The sequence below is a fragment of the Elephas maximus genome, chromosome 22 (genome assembly GCF_024166365.1).
Source record: "Elephas maximus indicus isolate mEleMax1 chromosome 22, mEleMax1 primary haplotype, whole genome shotgun sequence".
NCBI classification, from domain to species: Eukaryota; Metazoa; Chordata; class Mammalia; order Proboscidea; family Elephantidae; genus Elephas; species Elephas maximus.
This window is the reverse complement of record NC_064840.1, coordinates 57,291,347-57,312,827: the sequence shown is the minus strand read 5'-3', so window position 1 is coordinate 57,312,827 and position 21,481 is coordinate 57,291,347. Positions and strand designations below refer to the sequence as shown.

Below are 21,481 nucleotides of genomic sequence, written 5' to 3'. Positions count from 1 at the left end.
CCGAAGAGAGTCAGTGATGGTTGCCCACATGCAACTGGCTCAGAGAACTGCTGGCCATGTTCATGCCAGGGCCTCAAGCCACTGCCTTGGTGGCATGTTTCCAAGGCTGAGGATGAAAGCAGCAGGGCTCGCATTGTCCAGGCTGCACAGGACCTCACTCGACCTGTTGGGAAGCAGCCCACCTCACTTTTACCCATCTAGCTTGTGGGGTTGTTGTGTGACAGTTTATGTGCCCCAGTCGTTTCACATTTAATTCAGTCAGTACCCAACTAGGGGGTATGAGAAACGATCCCGAGCATATTCTCCAGTTTGTAATACTTACGGGGCCATACTTTCTTTCTTAACATAATCAGCTTCTTTAAAGATTATTCATTATAAGAAATGTCTGAGATGATATCAAGAAATAAATGAAGTGGCTTAGATCCAATTCTACCAGAAGACTGAGGGATAGATGACTCATTTCAGCCCCTTGAGTCTAGTAACAGTGACATCCTTTGGCCCTCAAATCCTCTATCTAGAAAATATAATATGTTAACCATTTTAGCTTTCCTTTGAGATTTAGTTTTGTGATAAAGTGAGTATTTTCTAATCATTTTTTGGATATAATTCACACTTAAGTACCTAAGCTAGGCATCACTTATTTTTTGGCAGTAGCCAATAATACATGCCTGCTTTATGTTTTTTCACTGACATAGATTTCAAGAATGAAATATTCATTAGTAATTAGGGAAATGCAAATCAAAATCACAGAGAGATACCACTTCACCCCCATGAGCATGGCTGTGATAAAACAAACCAATAAACAAATGGAAAGCAACAAGCATCAGTGAGGGTGTGAAGAAACTGGAACTTCTGCATTGCTGGTGGGACTGTTAAATGGTACAGCCTCTGTGGGAAACTGTTAGACGATTCCTCAAAACGTTGAACATTGAATTACCATATAGTCCGGTAGTTCCACTCCTAGGTATATACCTAAAAGTCTTGAAAGCAGAGACTCAAGCAGACACTTGTACGCCACTGCAGCACTATTCACAAAGGCCAAAAGGTGGAAACAGAGGAATGTATAAACCAAATGTGGTATATATGTACACACAACAGCCATAAAGAGAAATGAAGTTCTTGTATATGCTACAACCTGGGTGAACCTTGAAAACATTATGCTGAGTGAAATAAGTCACAAAAGGATAAATATTGTGTGATCCAACTTATATGAAATATCTAGAATAGGCAAATGTATAGAGACCAAAGTCATTAGCGGTTGCCAGGGGTGGGAGAGGGAAAAGGGGGAGTTATTGCCTAGGGGGCACTGGGTTCCCATTAAGGGTGATGGAAAAATTTGGAACAAATAGTGCTGATGGTTGCATAACATGATAAATGTAATTAATGATAAATGTAAATATATATATTTTGGTAAAAAAACATGTATATATATATTTTTTACCAAAATTAAAAAAAATAAATGACCAGGTGTCTCAGGAAAACGTTATCTCCTTCCTCTCTCCTTCAGGAATGAATTCCATTCTGGTGTACGTTGGCCATGAGGTATTTAAGAACTACTTCCCCTTTCAGTGGAAGCTGGAGGATAACCAGTCGCACAAAGAGCACCTAACTCAGAACATCGTCGCCACCGCCCTCTGGGTGCTCATTGCCTACATTCTCTACAAAAAGAAGGTTTTTTTTAAAATCTGATTGCTCCCGCTAACTGGCAGACTCTAGAAGGCCTGGGAGAGGATTGAGACAGCCTTTACTCAAGGGCATTATTGATTGTATAAAGATGCTGTTGTGCTCAAGCTGGTTTACTATGACATGGCGCATCAGAACTCTGCCTGTATGTTTGTGACTTACGTGCTTCCGATGTCATTGTCTTTTGTTCTCCATCTTCTATATAAATGGATGTATTTGGAACTTCAGTTTAAGGAGATCTCATTTAACTTTCCGAGAGGGAATTACCATGGACATCTTGCTTCTCTGATGGCTAAGACAATCTAAGGACTGGTTCTTATTGACCTTGTTTTCCTGCCGACTGCCTTTTTGTATGTGCACGTGCCAACAAAGAGTACCATCATTTCTATTGCGGCTGACTCTGAAGCTTACTGTGTGTGGTATGTAGTAACATAGTATAATATTTTTCATTTAAGTGCAGTTTGATGTTTCAAGAAAACCAGAGTAATTTCCTCAGAAGCCATTTTCTCCTCTTCTTCACTGAAAAAAAAAAGTTAAAATACAGCTGTTATTCCCACTCTTCCTTATAATTATCTGCCTGTCTGTCTGTCTGTCTATTCATCCATCCATCCATCTAGAGGATAGCTAAGTATCCAGGGATGTAGCTGTGGGATAGCACACTGTTACTGTTTCTGGGTCCAGCCTTGCCATCACTGCTGTGTGAGATGCTGGGCACATCTCTTGGCCTGTCTGGACCTCAGTTCCCTCATTTGTGAAATGAGGGGAAGGGAGATGACTTCCTAGATCTCTTTCAGCTCTTAGCCTCAGTGAAGTAGGATACATCAGTGATTTTTCTGAAACCCTCAGAAAATAATTTAATTACAGAAAATGTCTTCAAATTAAATGAGAATGGAAAGTTTTTTTTTTTTTTTTAAAAAAAGCTCTCATTGGAGTAAATCTTTTCAAAGTGACCCTCCACAGTGGAGGCACCTTGGCTGCTCGTAATCACAAAACCGAAGAAATGGTTTCTCAGGAGTGAAGTAGGAGAACACACAGAGGGGAACAGCACTTTTCATATGATGCATCATCATATTTACGGATTTTCTGTGAGAACTCCATAATTAAGGAAAATGCGACAACAGGGTTGTACAATAGCATTGTACATCTCACCCTTCTGTGGTGAGATGGTGCCATCTCAACCTATTTGCTTCAATTATCGTCACTGCAAGGACGACTTCCCAGTCTGTTTCCAGCTCTGACCTCTACCCTGGCCTCTTAGCCCAATCTTAACTCCTTACTGGACCCATCTACCTGGATGTCCACCAGCATCTCAGGCTCATCATCTTCCTCCTCTTTCCCCCCAAGTTCAAACTTTTTTCTCCTTCTGATTTTCCTAGCTCTGTGAATGGATCAGTTCCTGGTATAAAACTGTCATCATCTTTTCACCTATTTTACTCCTCTATCCTCCCTTTTTCCATATTCACTCATGGCTGAGACCTCTCAATTCTATCTCCATCTTCCACCGTAACTTCTTCATTCTCATTGTCACTACTTCATTAGTGTAGTCCAGACTCTGGTAATCAGTTTAAACTGGCCACCTTCCCTCAGTCCCTCCTTCTGTAAGTCACCGACTTATTGCCGCCATTTGTAAAGGAAGGCTGGGATCAAATCACCTCTCTTCAAAACCTTCCATTGAAGTGGAAAGGTCTTTGTCTGGCACACATCACCATCTACAGTTGAGCCAAGCATGTCTTCTCAGCTTCTTTTCCCCAACTCCTTTGACCCACCCTACTTATTGCAACCAGCTAGACTCCATGCCACCTCCGTAACAGAGCCAGCGTATCCTGCTTCTTTGTTCATAAACTCACGGGATTATCTTTTCCTCTTAATTTTCTCCTGTCTACATTTGACCTATCATTTTAAACATCCCTGCTTCTAAGGAGGAAACCCTGGTGGCGTAGTGGTTAAGAGCTATGGCTGCTAACCAAAATGTCGGCAGTTCAGATCCACCAGGCGCTCCTTAGAAACTCTGTGGCAGTTCTACTCTGTCCTATAGGGTCGCTATGAGTTGGAATCGACTCGATGGCAGTGGGTTTCCTTCTAGGGAGTCTTCTCTAATCTCTTATTTTCATCCACAAGTAAGATTTTCTTCCTTTGGATTCTCATAATATTTTGATATGTCACGACATTTATCACTTTTTGCCTTGTCTGATATTTGTGTACCTAATTTCTCATGCTAGACTGTGATCTTAAGGGCAAGGATTATGCCTTGTTCATCTGTATATTCTTCGTGGCACGAAACACAGTGCCTTGTATGTAGCAGGCGTGAAATAAACATTTATTAAAGCAACAGTGTTATTTTTTGAGATTTAAGTGCTGGTAAAATCATGTGCCTGGAATCCCTACGAAGATGTTCATGGAGCTACTGTTTATGGGGACAGTCATCTTTGAGGAAGCCTGGTCCTGCTTTTCTCTTGAAATGAGCCATTATGGATGGCCGTAGCTTACCCATCCCAAATCCCAGCAATCAGAGCAGAGGCAGACCTCTTCAGATGAGTTATCTAGAAGTATTTCTCAAATTGGCTATTATACCAGTTAAGATGTCTTGAGCCATAAGGAACAGGAAATCCTAATTCAGCTGAGTTACAAGGAACACTTACCTCACATAAGAAGTCCTGGCTCTAGCACATCAGCTTGTTGTCAGCTAGCTCACTTCCTGGTTGTGAGGTGGTTGCCATGAATCCAGGTGCTACACAAAAACAACACCCAGTGGAAGAAGCAGGCATCTCTGTGTGTCTCAGAATTTTGTTAGCCAGAAATCCTTTCCGAGAAGCCTCTCAGCAGTTTTCCCTTCATTCCTCCTTGGCTAGAAGTACCTCACTTGGCTGTTCCAAAACTAGCAACGCCAGGGGACCTTGGACTAACCAAGCCCATGGCTGTGTGGAGGAAGGTGAGTAAGCTGAATAAAATCAGGGTCTTGTAGTCAGAGACAATGAAGTATGTTGGGGGTGAGTGGCAGAGTGGGGAAATGGCTGAGGGGAGGACAACCAACAATGGCTGCTCAAATACATGGCACCTTGCATCTTACAGGGAAGTGGGAGTGAGTTTTTAATTAAAACAAACAAAAAAAAAATGCAGAGTAGAGACATAATAATTTGGCATATTCATGTTTTCATATTAGTTTGTATTTACAATTAAGTGAACTAACTGCTTCACTTATAAATTGCCTCTTTTCACTGTGGCTTCTTTTATAAATGTACAGTAATCCACAGTTTATATCCAAAGGGTATCTACTTAAATTCCAACATTTTTTTTCCTTTAACATACTCATGTGTTCCAAATAACCCTGGGGAGACAGACTGTGAGAAAAATCTTCAACATGCTACACTGTTGAGACAGAAATCTCTATCAATCATAAAAGAATTAGATTTTTTAAACTGGTAAGCAATACACCACGTAAGCTATGAAAACCAGTTAATAATGCCACTTCTGGAATAATCCCTTGTCTCAGAATTTTGAAATCTTTAACACAGCTCTGGTTTAAATTTTGAAATTAGGTGGGAAAACACATTGTGAGCAGTGGACTTCAATTGCACATTTGTGTAATCTGTTTTCACCAGAGTGTAGTAAGCCAACATTTTTCTCTTGGTGTAATCAGTTTTTGTCAGGCATTAGTTCCAAAACATTGTTTTTCCTTAGGCTACACGCAATTCTAAATTCAAAGTTGATGGAAATGCTGGATGTTTATATTATGTCCATAAAATGCCTCAGACTTTATAAACCCCTTATCTAATCATGTATGTCAAAACACTGCAGTAGACAAAAGACGCCATTATCTTGCTGGCTTTCCTTCCCAGAATTCCGTCCAAAGCATTGGATGTAAAACTGACAGCTGGCCCTGCTCCTTCGGGGGAGCACACAGCTTCCCAGAGTATCCATTACCGTTTTGGGTTCTGGTAGAACTCAACCCTTATTGGGACCTTCCATATAGAAATCAACTCTTTGTTTCATTTTTCCCATCTTTCCCAGCTTTTTTTTTTTTTCCCCCAGCTTGCTGTTCTTGTATCTTATCCCATTTGTCCTCACACCCTTCCACTTTGCCAGACAAGGCTGTTTTTCATCTGGTACTTGATTAAACTCTCAATGTTACTTGGCTTACAAACCAGCACCTCCATCCATCCAAATCCTATCTGTCCTAAGTGACAGCTTATTAGTCATAGGTATTATGTTTAACAAAACACCTGTGATGCTTGCCTGGGTGCATTTTTTCTGCAAACTTGGGCCTGATTTCCCAGTATATTCTATGGCCCTTCTCTTACAATTCCTTCACACAGAAGTGGCGTGGCTGAATAATATCCCCAGCGTCAGCCGACCTGTGAGAATTTATTAGTGAGGTCTGCATAATCAAAACTCATCAAAACCCTTTCTGTATCATCAGAGGTGAAATGACTTTACCCTCCCTCTCTGATTAAACTTGTTACCTAAGATGATTGGTCCTTTTTGACCTCGTATCAACAGATTTGGGTATTAGAAAGTCTTGTTTTTATCCTATACTTTTTTTTTTTTAATTGTGGTAAATGTATAGGGAATAAAACATTTGTCATTTCAACATCTTCACGTGCACAGTTCAGTGACATTACATATATTCATCATCTTGTCCAACCATCACCATTCCCAAATTAGAAAGTCTTGTTTTGACGAGAGCTGACCCTGAACATGGGTCTGAGGAAGGTGCTATAAAACCAAAAGGTAAGAGTGTTTTAATTTAAAAGTTGGGGAGCAATGCACACCATGATTGATAAAACACAACAGGGTGGTTCATGTATCTGTAATAAACTCATTACAGAGATAAATACTGTTATGAGCTAGTTGAAAGAGTGAATCAGATGTCTATTATTTAAACCACGTTAATGTATCTATAAAGAGAGTCTTATTTAGTGAAGATATGAGAAACTATGCAAAGTAACTAACAACTTCTTAGGTCTTTCATTCTTAAATAACCCCTAGAAGCAAATGTGTGTTTGATACTTACCTTATGTATTTCTGGAACAGCGAAAGAAAAAATAAACCTAACAGCTAACACTGGCCAGGCATTTGCCACGTACGAGGCCCTCTGTCACACACTTCCTGCCCGCAACCCTGATGGAAGTGCCACTGGCAGGCCAGAGCCAGGGTCTGAAGCCAGGTCTGGCCCCAGAGCCCATGACCAACAACCACTGGGCCACGAGGCACATGCAGCAGGCTATTCCTGCGGCCTAAGGGAGAAGGCTCCTCGTGCCCCCACTCAGCCTCTACTTTGCTTTCTTTTCTTGGGCTTTCTAACAGACCAAGTGCATTGCTCCTTCAGCATACCGTCCCTGCATGGTCTGTGCTAAGATATGTCAGTGGGTGGAGGACAAGGCTCAAGGAACGCATATGAATATTGGGTGGGTTCATTTTTGTATAAAAGCTTTGATATTAAAACTCCCTGAATGAAAAGGTCTAATGTTATGTTGCCATGTAACATTTACTAAAGTCTATTTTTTTTAACTATGGAAAATAAAATCTTGAGACCATGGAAGGCATAATGTCTTTTTAAGTAGCTAGAATATTAAAATTCATTACTCAATTCAATTGTGTTGGATTTTTTCCCTTGCTTTGTGCTTAGAAGAGCAGAAGAAAAATGCACCCCATTACAAAACTCATAAAAATTAAAATAACTGTATAGTCCTGAATTTTAAGATGATTTTTATTTACAAAATGGGTTATTTTGTTTTACAAAAATTATAAAAAAATGATTCTTAAAAATAGAAATGGCTTCTCAGACTCTTGGGAACTACCCTGGAAGCAACCAATGAGTTAGAACTCAGATGGTTTTCTGGTTTTTAAGAGTTGTCACAGCAACGCCGACCACTGCTTTATGTCTTCCAAAAAAATGACATAGCTACCAAGTCTCTGGCAGCAAGATCTCCGGTCAAGTCAGAGTCTGAAGGAGCAAGATCTTCTCGTTAATGCAGAACCGGTGCAGCACGACCATCAAGTTCTCACCGCAGCGGGAAACCTGGCGCTCCATGGCCAGGCGGAAGTCCTCCTTCACGCCTTTGGTGATGCCCCGAGTGACCGTGTGGTGCCTGAGGTCAGTGACAGGGAAACAGACGAGACCAGGGGTCAGCACTGGCTTCAGGATCGGGAGACAGTGTTACTCCAGGAGGATAAGACCTAGTAAGTAAAGCCTGACTCACATCTAAGTAAAAAGAAGTAAAAAATAAAAGAAAGAAAAAGCCCTAACCAAACAACCCCTTCACGCATTCCTTTTCAGAAAGACTTAAAACTAGAGAGGTATCTTTTCAACTCTATCAAAGGTTATTTTAAACATCTCAATTTCTGGCAAAATGCCACCTGCTTTGCTTTTGAATTCCTGAAGCTCTGATGTTACACGTCCCCGCTGCTGGCGCTTGCACGATTCAGTGACTCTGGGATGAGTGGGGCCAGCCCACACTGGCCACGAAGCCCTCACGGCCAGCCAGGCCAGCAGACTCTGCTGAGGCAGCAGCAGGGGGAGGAGACCAGAATGAGCGAATCACCAACTGAGTTTCCCCCATGGCCCCACGGCCACTGCTCTATAAAAGGCTAGGGGCTTCTGCACAGCCACCAGGGTTACAGCACACCTCTCTCCCCAAAATGCCACAACGGTGCGGCTCCTTTAAGTGCTGAGCCCATCCAGACTCATGTCTCTTTGAGAAAAAGCAGGGGAAGTTGGGGTTCCTGAGTCAAGAATCTGGCACAGGCAGGGGGAAAGGCAGAATCCTGGTAGAGCAGAGTCGGGGCCTACTGATGGACCAGGTCTAGCCCAGGTGCTCAGAGGAGACCTGGACATTTGTGGAGGGGTCAGTGGCAGCACAAGCAAAGAGGTTTCTAATTACGTTCCAAAAGCTGAACTTTAGAAAAGGAAATTACCAGTGAAATCTCAGAAAACTTAACACATTAAAATGCAGAAGAAAAATCTAGCAAAGATCAATGGGTTCAGTTAGGAGGCGAGAGGTTTGGTAGATGCAAACAAAGAGAAGTCAACTCCACTCCCACCCTCCAGCCTGACTGCCTCAGACACAGTGACAAGGATTGAAAATTGGTTTTATGCATTGGTCAAAATAAAACTGTTGCAACCACTCTAAAATGTTTCTGTTTTTAAAAATGTAGTACCATATAAATGAGTACAGCAGGAGTCAAAGGAAAAAGTTGCAATGCAACAAAAGAAAGAAAAAAAAAATCAGGCTTTTAGACTAGCGAAGACCTTCCAGGATCGTCTACAACGCCCATGGACGTTTCTAAAAATTACGTAGTAAAGGAGCAGTGCCATGGGCAAATACAGGTCTTTGTGGGCATTTCTAGCTGGTTAGCTCAGCAATTAGGGCACAGTACACAGTGTCAGTGAGGTCAAAGCCATGGATCCCGCTGGGAATGGGTGCAGACCACTTTGTGCTGCCCTGAGATGCTTCTCTTCTGGGTCCCAGACTGCAACCCTGAACTGGAGCTGACCTTCAGACCAACTATAAGTATTTGCAGACACTAAGCTACAGGGTATCTATGGATGGTCCAAAGCAACCTTCCCCCTTAATACTAGTTACAAATATATAATAAAATCTTACAGCTTGCTGATGGGTTTCCCTATATAAGAGCAGCTCAACTCAGTTATATTGCTATTAGTGCCTCTACCACCCTGGTAGGCTTGGATGAAGAGGATTCGTTAGCTTCTGTGTTTAAGAACAGGAAAACTTGCTAATAAGTGTGCATTCAAGCCTATCAAATACTGTCAATTCAGAAAGGCAAATTCTGAAAGCAAACAGTATCAGTGGCAGGAAAAAAAAAAAACATGCTAAAACCTACTTAGATCACAGAAACCTCAACACTGCCCACTCATATGCAAATCCGAAAATAAAAATGAACTTAACGTAAGCTTCAATGTCCTTAAATATTCATGACTGAATGCCTTATGTTTTAGCAAGACAGTCAGAGCTTAGCCCCTAATCTCATGTGCACTTAAACCTAATACAGCTTTACATAAGTTTCTTTTTTTTTTTTCCAGATCCATAATGATTTTTAAATTGAACACAAACACACTGGCAACTTATGGAAAAAAATAAGGAATGTTACAATGTTACACCCAGATGGTTTGCCAAGGGATGCAGAACAAATTAAAAAATAAAGCATGACAAAGGGCACTGAGTGACACAGAGCTGAAAACCATGGGCAGTAAAACATGTTGACAAAACAGCACACTATGAGCGGGTGTTTTCCACTTGGTACCTGTCAGCAGTCTGTATGCTGGGCTGAGGCACAGGTAAGAATTCCTGCTGCAGTAACCCCATGGGAGGGCTAGAAGGCCTTTAAAAAACAGCAAACAGCAGCATTCAAACACCCACACCGACTCACCCTGCACTGCAAAAACAACACCGCACAGACAATGCAGAAGGCTGGAGGCTGGCTACACAGAAGCAAGCACTGGCTGCCGGGGCACGTCTAGACGTCCCAGAGCTCAGCCCGCTGGAGGTCTGGTACAAAAGGCAACCAGTGAGGAGTGGGGCTGATCAAGTGCAACTGAATGGTGGAAGGAAGAAGGGTTAACGTTTGAGAAGACGTGTTTTCAAATCCAGTCTCCTCCACTCTCCACCAATCCCAGAATGTACCTGGTCACTTTTTGTAACTGCCTTTGACAGGATTTAAGCACCAAACTGCAGGGGTTTTTCCAAGGGGACTGAGCGGTTGGCAATGCTTTTGATATAGAAAGGTTGTTTGAATTTCAGAAATTATTAGTAGATCTAGGTTATTTAAAAACAAAACAAAACAAAACAAAAAATGTGAAAAGGAACAGATGGGAGCCTGGGACCCAATGGCTTTGTGGAATTCTGTAGCCACATGGGTTTAGTGTTATCAGCAGAGTGATCACCTCATAGAACTTTATTCTCTACCCTATTCAGAGCATCTACAGGACAATGTTTTCAATTTTCAGTCTAATGAGCTAAGATACTACAAATATCAGCATAGGAACATTTCTCTATTTTAAAACACATAAAAGCAAAATGTCTATGTTAACAGTCAAGAGCTCATTCTTCCTTCTGGTGAGGCACCAGGTCCCCTCAGCATTTGTACTGTACCTGCTTGCATCCCAGATGCCACAACTAGGATGGGCTCAACAAGCTTACCCAGGGGGAGAGCTGGGTACTGCTCACATCTCTGCCACTCAGCTGGAGGGCCACCCCACAGGTCTGCAGTGGCTTCAGAAAATTTGTTTGGAACCCGAAGGGAAAAGGAATATACAGTTTTATTCAAGCTTCAAATCATACCTCTGTTAGTAAGAGCTCTCTATCTTAGGCAGTGTGCTTCCACCTCTGCAGCTTAGGCATAAGGACTGTGAAACGCAGACTTCAAATTAACTTTGAGACTCACACCATGAAGACTGAGCAGATTCCTACAAGGTCAGCCCACTAGGTAACAATCCCTATTCCTGCTTCCTAACCGACGAAGCAGCAAGTTTCCTAAATGGTCTTCTATGGGAAGTTAGAAGAAATTAAGGGTTATACTGACCAAGGTGGAAGAGCATGAAGTCATCCCTTAAAAGCCTAGAAATGTGTGATGTGTCTCCTCGCCTTACCCAAAGAGCCCTTTAGGCTACTATTATGTGGGCATCCAACACCCCTTTGCTTTAATTCCTTGTCCTAGGGATTGTCTGAGTGTATCCATGCAACCATTCAACTCAACAAAAACTGTTTGTAAGGGAAGAAAGGTTCAGTGCAATGTAACCTGTGGTTTAAATGTTGACTTTGACAATCTAGTCTCTCACATTCCCACAACAGTTAAGCATTCCCTAAGTAAAGTGAGAATCACCTGTAGGTTTAATTCCAAGTAGGCAGAGTTTGGTTCTACTGTGGCTGTCTGCCTGTCTCTATACCATGATAATGTCTACAGTGAGGGGGAATGGAAATAAAGTAAAAAGCTATTAAAGGTAAGTTTTATAACCAGCCTCAAACCTAGAAAAGAAATCATAACATAAAAGTCATTACCTGGCTCCTACATCAATAAGTAATCTTTATTCTCAACACTGTTAACATTTTTTGAACCATGCAATTATTTTTCTTTTAGCCTTTATTCACATTCTTAGGAGGTAAGTAGAAATGGGCAGATGAGTGTACCTAGTCCATCCTGCCTAAGCAACCTAATATATAAAGGTCTCATTTTTTTTTTCAAAAAATAGAATTCTTTTATTTTAAATGTTCAGAATATGTAATAGCATTTGCAAAATGAAGAACAAAACCCCACTTAACCTTTCCATTTTTCAGAAAGGATTCTACAAGATTCTATTCTAGATAAACTCGTCAAAACAAACCCTTGGCTGTTGAGTCGATTCCCACTCATAGCAACCCTGTAGGACAGAGCAGAGCTGCCCCATAGGATATCCAAGGCTGTCATCTTTATGGAAGCAGACTGCCACATCTTTCTTCCGCAGAGCAGCTGGTGGGTTCGAACTGCTGGCCTTCCAGTCAGCAGCTGAATGCTTAACCACTGTGCTGCCAGGGTTTCTCTCTTCTTGATAGGACCTAAAAATGTTTGCTATGCACCAAATTTCTAAGGTTATAGAAACCCTGAGTAAATATTTCTTACTTTCTTCTCTCAACGTTTCTAAGACTCTACAAAGACAGAACAGATGCGGACTTTTCCTTTCAACAACTTGAAAACTCATTTTTTCTACAACTGAGAGAAAAAGAAAAATGTTTTAAGTCTTAGTAACACTTTGTTCTAACTCAGGGTTTGCTCTATTTCAGTGACTCTAATACTGACTGATAGACACACTGAATATGCAGGAAGCAAAGGAGGAGGGATGAAAATAAAACTGCAGTTGGCATTTACAGCAGAAAAGATATGCTGTCCAAATTACAATGAGTATTAAAGGATAGAAGCAAGATTTATGAGCTATTTAAAAATCATAAATGGTCACTAACTTGGTATTCTCATCTAGGCTAAGATGTCCACATCAGGTGGACATGGGAGGCTATGAATGGGCTAGAGCTCTCCCACCACCGTTTCTTGAAGTAGGTGTTTTCTTGGAGGCAACAGACATGGCTATTTTACTATTTACTATGAGAGCAATGCAGATTGCTTAGGAAGACCTCAACTAAATATTTAAATCCATATACAGTTTATAAACAAAAACTAGTTGCTTCTAATGAATTTTCCCAATGCAGTACAACTTGAATTAAGAATGGCTTTTCTTAATTAAAAGCACTCTATGTCCATCAGGAATTTACAGACTCAGTCTCTAAATTTTGGAAAGGAAATGAACGTCATGTATGAGACTCCTGTCTAGTGAACAGTTTTGAAAGTGACAGAAATGCCCCAGTTTAAATAATGTTGAATCAGAAATGTAGTTAAGGAAATGCCAGCTTTTCAAAAGGTCCCCAGAACTACATCTACTCTCAAAAACAGAGACCACGTTTGGACCCCCTATTAAATTTTTGAAAGGTGTAGAGATCTATTTCCTACAAGTACATAGAAGGTGAGCATTCAGCAAAGAAGAGCAAAAGACAGTATGCTTACTTGATCAGCATTCCTTGATTGGGTAGTAATTCCAGGTGAATTTTCCCACCTTCCTGAGTTCTTAAGTAGGCGAATTCCTCCAGCATATCGATATCTGTAGGCCAGATTCAGGTTAACCACATGTGAAGAAATGGGGCTCCTGTTCTCCCAGATGAGGAAGCAGAGGCTCAGAGTAACTGAGGAACTTCCCCATCGCCATCCAACTAACAACTGCAGAGTCAGTATTTGAAGCCAGGTCTGTCTGATTACAAAGTTACGACTCTTACACCAAACAAGGTACTTCATGAAGACAATTCTTGGCCTAAGATTTGCCAGGCTAAAGGATATTAGGACAACACGTTTCCCATGTATATAATAATTAAAAAGCTTTTACATAGTGATAAGAGCAAGAGCCTTTGTTTTCTTAATAAGAAATGAAAAGGAGGGATTGTTTGGGGTTATAGAATATATAGTTTATAAAAATAAACTGGCTGTTTCTTCATATCTAGCGTGCAAGGATGTTTAGATGCTTCAGGGGAAGAAGTTTCTATGAACTCCCCAAATTTTGTGTAAAACATTAATGACGCATTCACATACAGACTCCCAAAAGGTGTCTGTATCCCCAAAAAAGGTTAGAAATGTCTTCTCTAGGCACTTGGACAAGGTTATTGGATTCCCTGCAACCCAGAAATATACAACTAGATAAGCAATGGATATAAATACCCACGCTGATGAGTGACCTTCAACTCAAAGAAGGTCTTTCCCTGGTAAACAGTATGAAATAAAGCCATTACTGTGTCAGGCAGCATCTTTGGTGGGTACTCAGAGGCAGCTATGGCATTGTACTCCAACAACTGGTCCCAGGAGACAGCTAATGTCCCAGGACAGGCCACAGCAGGCACTCTTTGACAGATGAAGGCTAATGAATTAGTACATTCTTTTATAGATAGACCAGCCATTCTGAGCCCGCCCGGAACCTGTAGGCTATTTCTTCAGGGCACTGGGGTACCTTCCCAGAAGCTGGCTGGAAACAGAAAGTGGTACAAGGTTAACATTCCTGATTTCTTGAATTACCCTCTTTGAACCTCTTTATGACTTTCACAAGACAAGATGCTGCAGCCCCATCTTTCATTGCTATTCCTTTTCTACATAATAATAGTCAAAACCATTATTTCTACCTAGAATGGTTCATTCATTTCTGTATCATGCACTCATTCTAAAAACATGGAATCTGTTATGCTTGAACAAGAAAAAAGGATACTTGTAACATAATTAAAAAAATTCTCATATTGGAAATTTCCTTGTTGGCAAATCTTATTGACAGCTTTCAAGAAAAGATTCTCTCCCCGTGGCCACTCGTGCTGAAGCAGTACGATCACATGCCCCAATGCCATGTCATCCCTGTTGTCCGTGAAGGCTCTGAGCTGCAAGACAAGGATTTATGCAACACACAGAGGAAAAGGCAATCATGGGGTAATTTAAACTAAGGCAAGTATCACTTCCTAAAAAATGCTGCTATATGAAAATGTGTGAGAAAGGTCATTAGACTATTGAGAAAACAACACAGAAAACAAAATTGCTATTTACACATCACAACTGCCTTCTAAGGAGGGTGGATCCTAGTAGAAGAAGCCTCAGGATTCCCTGAGACTGTGAAAGAGGCTGGCAGCGTATGTAGATGAGAATGTTGATAGAAGCTGGATATACGTGGGTGGGCTTGAAGCTTTTGAATTTGAGAATAAGGGCTAAAGAAGGATGAGCAGTTCTGTACAACAGAGAAAAGAATCTGGAGACTTCTTTTATGGGGACAGATAACGGGAGGAGAGTGGACAAGAGGCCATCTAGGAGAGAAGGGTTTGAGGAGAACATGGGATTGGGGAGAAAGAAAGGCAGTGAGCAATGAGGCAGGAAGCTGGAGTATAAACTGGAGAAACAGCCAAAGGACTTTTTGTTTTAAATGATCAATTATGTCTAAAATCACACGTTATTTTAAATGGTTCCCATTGGCCCAAGAGATTCTGATGATGACTTCAGAGTGGGAATTACCGCACTAAAGTGGAAACCCAGTATGGCTGCTCCTTTGTCCATGAACCTCTGTGAAACGATTAGGCCTCTCTGCTATAAGTCTCCCTCTTCCTGCAGCCGAGGACCTTGATGCTCTTTCAACACTCCTTGACCTTTTCCAACTCTGTTGGGCCTTTGCTGGTGTTTATCCTAATGCCTAAAAGGCTTTCACCCATCATATCTTTAAGATAATAAACTAACCATCTCTCTATGAACCCAACAGCATTGTATTACCTTCTTCTGGTAGCTAATGTATTCTGACTTGTATGTTAATTCATAAAATATTTACTGAACGCTCCTGTGGGCAAGGTCATCTGCATTTTTGCCACACTATTATAGGGTCGCTATGAGTCACAACTAACTCAATGGCAACAGGTTTTGTTTTTATTATTTGTAAACTTCTTGAGGATGGGAATAATTTCCTATTTACCTTTGCCTAATAAATACAGTTGTTATTTAGTAAATATTTATTAATTCCTAGTCAATGTGCTTTTACCACTAAAACAGCCTGCCCTTTAAAAGTACTAAACTAACATTCCTTCACAGGGCTCTCCATTCAAGTCATCCAAGATGATCAGAATGTTTTTTCAACTTAAAATTTTTTCAGACTAATCAACTTAAACCTTACCTTAAAACAGGCTAGCATTAAATGCAGGCAATACGGCATAATAGCCTTACTGGTACAAGGTAGAAGCTTCAGATCCGAACCTAACAAAAGTCCACAAAATACATGTTATTATAAAGAAAACAGCTTTGAAAAGCAAATGTTTAAGATGTTCACCTTAAAAAAAAAAAAAAGATAAGCAACAGTCACATGACTTCAAATGGAATTAAATTATGATTATACTCAGTGATGATGAAACTGGTTTTTGATGGTTTCTGGATTTCATTTATCAATCTTCTTCCCTAAACTTGCTTAAATATCTTTTATTATAAAATATTTCAAATATATAGAAAATTATATAGAGAGAATATTATAAACACAAGCGGACTCACCACCTTGCTTTATAATATCAACATAGAGTATCACAAATTCAGTTGAAGCCTCTTGTATTTCCTTCCCTGATCCTATTCTCTTCCTTCCTCCCTAGAGGTAAACGTTATTCCCAATGTGTTTATCAGTGCTCTGCACACTGCATACTTACAGCACATCCGTATGTATCCATAAACAACACAGAAGAAATGCTGGGTATGTTTTTAGTCTACTTTATAAATGGTGTCCTGTGATGTGTATTCTTTTGCAAGATGTTTTCACTCAAACTCACGTGTTTCAGATTTATCTACACTTAAACATATAGTTCATACATTTTTTCACTGTTTATACAGACGTTTCCATTATTTATGGATTTCATTGCCAAGCCGGGTATTCACTAAAAATTCTCGAGGCACTTTCATCGTCACTCACAGACATGGGCATGCCCAAAGTGGTGAAAAATCCCTGGCTAGGAGGTCAAACAAGGCTGGCTCTGTTATCGGCTAATTCACTATTCTTGGGGGCTTTACAGAACATAACCTTCAGCAGTGACGAGAATCGACATTGTAGTATTGTGTTGTTTACATACAACTGATTTATGATAGACATTGACACTTGCAATTTTTCACTGTTACAAACAATGCTGAAATAAACATTTTTTAAATATATTTTCTTAGGCACTTGGAAAAAAAAAAACTTTTTTAGGCAATGGCTTTCAAATCAAGACCCCGATGTTTCCTGTGTGGTACATGCTCTTTATATCTTAAATCTTCTCTACCAGGAGGGCAAGAGGTTGCAGAAAATAAATACATTTTTACATGGAGGCCTTGTACACATTACTTACACATGTTCATATATCAGAAACAAAAGGCTCATGAAATAATATTTACTCTTTCTACTTGTGATACACTCATTTAAAAAAAAAAAACTGTATTTTAATTCATTAAAAAAGAAAATTTCTGGTTGAAACTCGTGAGCCAGAGAGTGAGAAGCCACAGTTTGAGAAGTACGGATCTGAGGTATGTAACTAAAAGACAAGGTATATATGGTAGACAAAGATATGTTCAAACTGGCAATGCAAAACTGTTTCCAAAGTGGTTCTACAAACTTCCACACCTTCCAGAAGCACGTGAGCACTTCTGACCCTCACTCACACTCAGCATCGCCACTCGAATTTTTGCCATTCCGATGTATGTATGTACAAGTATATGTACTTACTTATTTAACTTTTTATGACGGAAAATTTCAAACAGATACAAAGCAAACAGAATAGTATAATGAACTCCCAAGTGCTCTTCAAAGAGTTTGAATAAATATCAAAACTCACTCTTTCTTCTAGACCATTTGTGAAGGCATTTTTTTTCCTTCCAAAGAAGTTACCATTTGGCTTTCCCATTTAGTCTCTTCTCCACTACAATTTTTTTTTTAATGAGGAAGGAGTGAGGCATTTTTTCCCCTCATTTGTTTCCAGCACTATTTGTTGAAAAGATGTACCTTTTCTCACTGAATTACCTTAGTGACTTAATTGAAAATCATTTGACCATATTTGTGTGAGTCTATTTCTAGATTTCGCATTCTTACGCAATATTATTGCACTGTCCTGCTTCATGTATTAAGTGTTGCTATCAGGTAATAAAACTCCTCAACTTTGTCATCTTTTTTAAAACTATTTTGACCATTCCAGATCATTTGTATTTTTTCCATATAAATTTTAGAATCAAGTTGCTAATTTCTACAAAAAAAAGAAAAGCCCTGCTGGAATTTTCGTTGGAATGGCAATAAATTTATAAATTCAGGAAGAGCTGGCATCTATACAATATTGAGTCTTCTGATCTATGAGTACGATACAGCTTTCCATTTTTTTTTTTTTTTTTTTAGATTTTCTTTAATTTCTCTCAGCAATGTTTTATAATATTCGGTGTAGAGGTTTTGAACATCTTTTATGAAATTGATCCTATGTATTTTATTTTTCTGTTGCTACTATAAACAGTATTTAAAAATGTTTACTTGCCAATTGCTTACTGGTACATAAATGAATTGATTTTTTATATACTGACTTTGAATCTCACAGCTAGAAAATTTGCTTATTCGTTTTAGTAGTTTTTTGGGGAACTCCTTAGGATTTTTTATGTAGCCAAATATGTCATCTGTGAGTAAAGATAGTATTTTTCAATTTTGATGCCTTTATTCCTTTTTTGCATGTTATTGTACTGACCAGGATCTCCATTATGCTGAACAGAAGCAGTGAGAGCAGACACCCTTAGATAGCTCCTGATCTTAAGGAGGGAAGTGTTCAGTCTTTCCCGGTTAAATATGATGTTAAGTACGATCTCGAGGAAGTTTCCTTCTGTTCCCAAATGACATAAGGATTTTTTTTTTTATCATGAATAGGTGCTGAATTTTGTCTGTATCTATTAAAACAATCATGATTCTTTTCCTTGAATCTTCTAATGTAACAAATTACATTGATTGATGTTTCTACGTTAAACCAACCTTGCATTCCTGGGATATCTGATCACATTAGTCTTTTTACGTATAGCTGTATTTGATTTGCTAATATTTTGTTAAGCATTTTAGCATCTATGTTCATGATGGACGCTGGTCTTTAATTTTCTTTTCTAGTAATGCTCTTATTTGGTTTTGGTATCAGGGCTATGTTGGCCTCATAAAATAAATTGGGAAGTATGGTGAAATGAGTTTCTTCATGTGGTCTTTTGCCTTGGTTCTTTGGAAAAACAGCTTGAGAGATTTTCCCCTAAGCCCTGAGGAGTTACCTTTGCACTAGTCTTCTACCCCAGAGGGTCTGTTACTTTTGCCCAGGCTGACTGACATTTCCCTGGTAAGCTGTAAACAACTTGATAGCTTGATACTTTTTGTCTGGCCCTGGGCTGCAGCCTGGCCTGTGATTGGCCTATTTTATATACCTTGTAGGGATTGGTCAATATACACATGCAAATGAAGTGACTATAGCCTGCTCTGCAAATAAAGTGGTGACCTAGTGAGAAGGGATTGGTCAATCTGTGGCCCGGGGCGGGGGAGGGGTCATGCCTTGAAACTGACCAGGAGTTTGCTCATATACGTAGCCAACCCCACAGAGGTTGGCAGACAGAAAGGAAGTAGCAGCAGAAAGGAAAAAAGCCAAGAAGAGAGAAGAATCAGAGAGAGGAGGCAAGGAACCTCCGAAAAGAGCTGTAACACAGATCAAGGGCTAGAACTCTGAAGATGGTTATGGCAGAAACCCACTGCTAGGAATGCAGCTAAGGGAGCTGAACAAAACTGCTGCCATCAGCTATGAGCTGGGTCAGTTAGCAGCGGAGAGGAAGATAGCAGGGAGGCTGGAGGCCGCGAGGCTGACGGGGGCGAGGAGAAGCCGGTCCTGAGGAGGTTGAGAGGGAGCCTGCATGGCTGAGACGGGGTGTGCACAGCAGACAGAAGGGCCTGCTTGCTTGCACAGCTGAGAGGAGTGAGAGAGCTTTTCTGCACTGAAGAAGGGAGGGATGTACTTTCCACTTCAGGGGAGCCTTCCAGACATTGCCTAGGTGCTTCCTGATCCTGACCCTGAGTTGTAGCCTATTGATCCTGACCCCAAGTTGTCCCTGTTACTTCCTTAGCCACTTAACTGTAAGTGTGGTCCATGACTTCTGTGTGGCCACTGAAACAGATTACTGAACCCAGCAGAGAAGTAGAAAGTGCCATGGAAAGGGTGGCTGGTGTCAGAAATGGTAAAGAAGCTAGAGAGTAGAGGTATGTCTGACTTCCACCTATAGGGATCAGCTCTGTGCTGATGGTGATTCTCTCTTTTCATGAAGTTAGAGGACCTCAGGTATTGTTACTACAGGTATACAGGAAGTAGTCCTTCTATCTCTATTTTCTGAAAGAATTTATATACAATTGGTGATATTTCTTCCTTAAATGTTTGATAGAATTCATCAGTAAAGTCATTTGGGCCTAGAGCTTTCTTTGTGGGGAGGTTTTGATAATAAATTCATTTTCTTTGATAGATACAGGAACAATGAGATTTTCTATTTAATTTTGCGTCAGTTTTGGTAAGTTGTGTTTTTCAAGGTATTCTTCCATTTCATCTAAGTTGTTTAACCTACTGGCATAAAGTTATTCCTAATTTATTCTCCCACTGTCCCTCTGATTTCAGCAGGATCTAGAGTGACATACCCTCTTTCATTCCTGGTACTGGTAATTTGTGTTTACTCTCTTCTTGATCCATCTTTAATTCATTAATCTTTTTAAGGAATCAACTTCCAGTTTTATTACTTTTCCCTGTTTTGTGTTTTATTTCATCAATTTCTGCTCTTTATTTCTTGCCTTCTACTTTCTTGTGGCTTTTTTTCTCACTTTTTAATAGTGAACCTTTCTTCTTTCTTATATAAGCATTTCCAACTATAAATTTATGTATCTTTTCAAGCAGTGTGCAACTTGAGGTGAAGCCCAAAATGGCCCAAGAGGGAAATACACTAATACTTTTTTATTTAATTATCTACAAGTTTTCCTAGAATTGGTAAAGACAGAAAAAGGAGTTCACTGATAATCTTCAAAGAGATAACAAAGTCAGGAAATGAAGAGAGCTTTAGAAGAAACACAGATTTATAGCGGCTAATAAAATCAGAGCAAAGAAAAAACTTGGCCAGGGATTAATTTTTTATATAATTTATCAAGCCCTGCAGATCACAACAGCATTATCTTATCTGGAACTGTAAAGTATTTCCCAGCCTTGGGTCTCAAAACAATTTTTACAAAATAAAAGTAAAACATGTCACTGTACCTTTCCTAAATTTGGGCTTTACTTTTGATGGTTCTTCCTGTGATTTGCCTCCATCTTGAATGGGAAGTACCATGTAGCACATCAGATCAAGGACTTTTTCACACATCATCTAAAGAAGATAAGACCAAAAGCAACTAGAAGTTTTTCTGAAACCAAAATCAAACTAAACATACTACTGTTGGCAACATACAAATGCAATAGAAATACTGGGTAACATCTACACATGGAAGTCTGTAGCTCTGCAGCAAGATTATACATTCTTAATGTGATCATTACCGTTTACTCAACAGTGAATGTAGAAAAAGTATAACAATAAGATTGAATCTTTACTAGCCATTTGAGGGAATAATAATAACCCTCCCTTTTGCTGTTAAAAGACTAAAACTTAAAAACTAATCAAGTAATTAATCAAGGACTAAACTTCTACCAAGGTGTTTAACTGTATAATGGCATCCCAA

At 39.9% G+C, this 21,481-nt stretch overlaps 2 protein-coding genes across 6 annotated transcripts in view; one reads left to right on the top strand and one right to left on the bottom strand.

Moving 5' to 3' along the window:
- HGSNAT (heparan-alpha-glucosaminide N-acetyltransferase) overlaps positions 1–4,008 on the top strand; it is a 40,470-nt gene extending 36,462 nt beyond the window's left edge. Inside the window, exon 18 of the mRNA XM_049866766.1 lies at positions 1,508–4,008. Within this exon, the coding sequence (XP_049722723.1) occupies positions 1,508–1,689 (182 nt within the window). The 3' untranslated portion in view covers positions 1,690–4,008. The remainder of the gene's footprint in view (positions 1–1,507) is intronic.
- Positions 4,009–7,372: 3,364 nt separating this feature from the next.
- INTS10 (integrator complex subunit 10) overlaps positions 7,373–21,481 on the bottom strand; it is a 29,935-nt gene continuing 15,826 nt past the window's right edge. For 3 of the 5 annotated variants that reach the window (XM_049866761.1, XM_049866762.1, XM_049866763.1), the window contains exons 13-17: positions 21,024–21,132; positions 15,902–15,981; positions 14,471–14,633; positions 13,231–13,324; positions 7,373–7,772 (exon numbers count right to left, since the gene is read on the bottom strand). In XM_049866761.1, coding sequence (XP_049722718.1) covers positions 7,616–7,772; positions 13,231–13,324; positions 14,471–14,633; positions 15,902–15,981; positions 21,024–21,132 — 603 coding nt within the window. In that variant the 3' untranslated portion in view covers positions 7,373–7,615. Of the gene's footprint in view, positions 7,773–9,945; positions 10,024–13,230; positions 13,325–14,470; positions 14,634–15,901; positions 15,982–21,023; positions 21,133–21,481 lie in introns of all 5 variants that reach the window. The other 2 variants (XM_049866764.1, XM_049866765.1) reach the window with 1 other exon arrangement.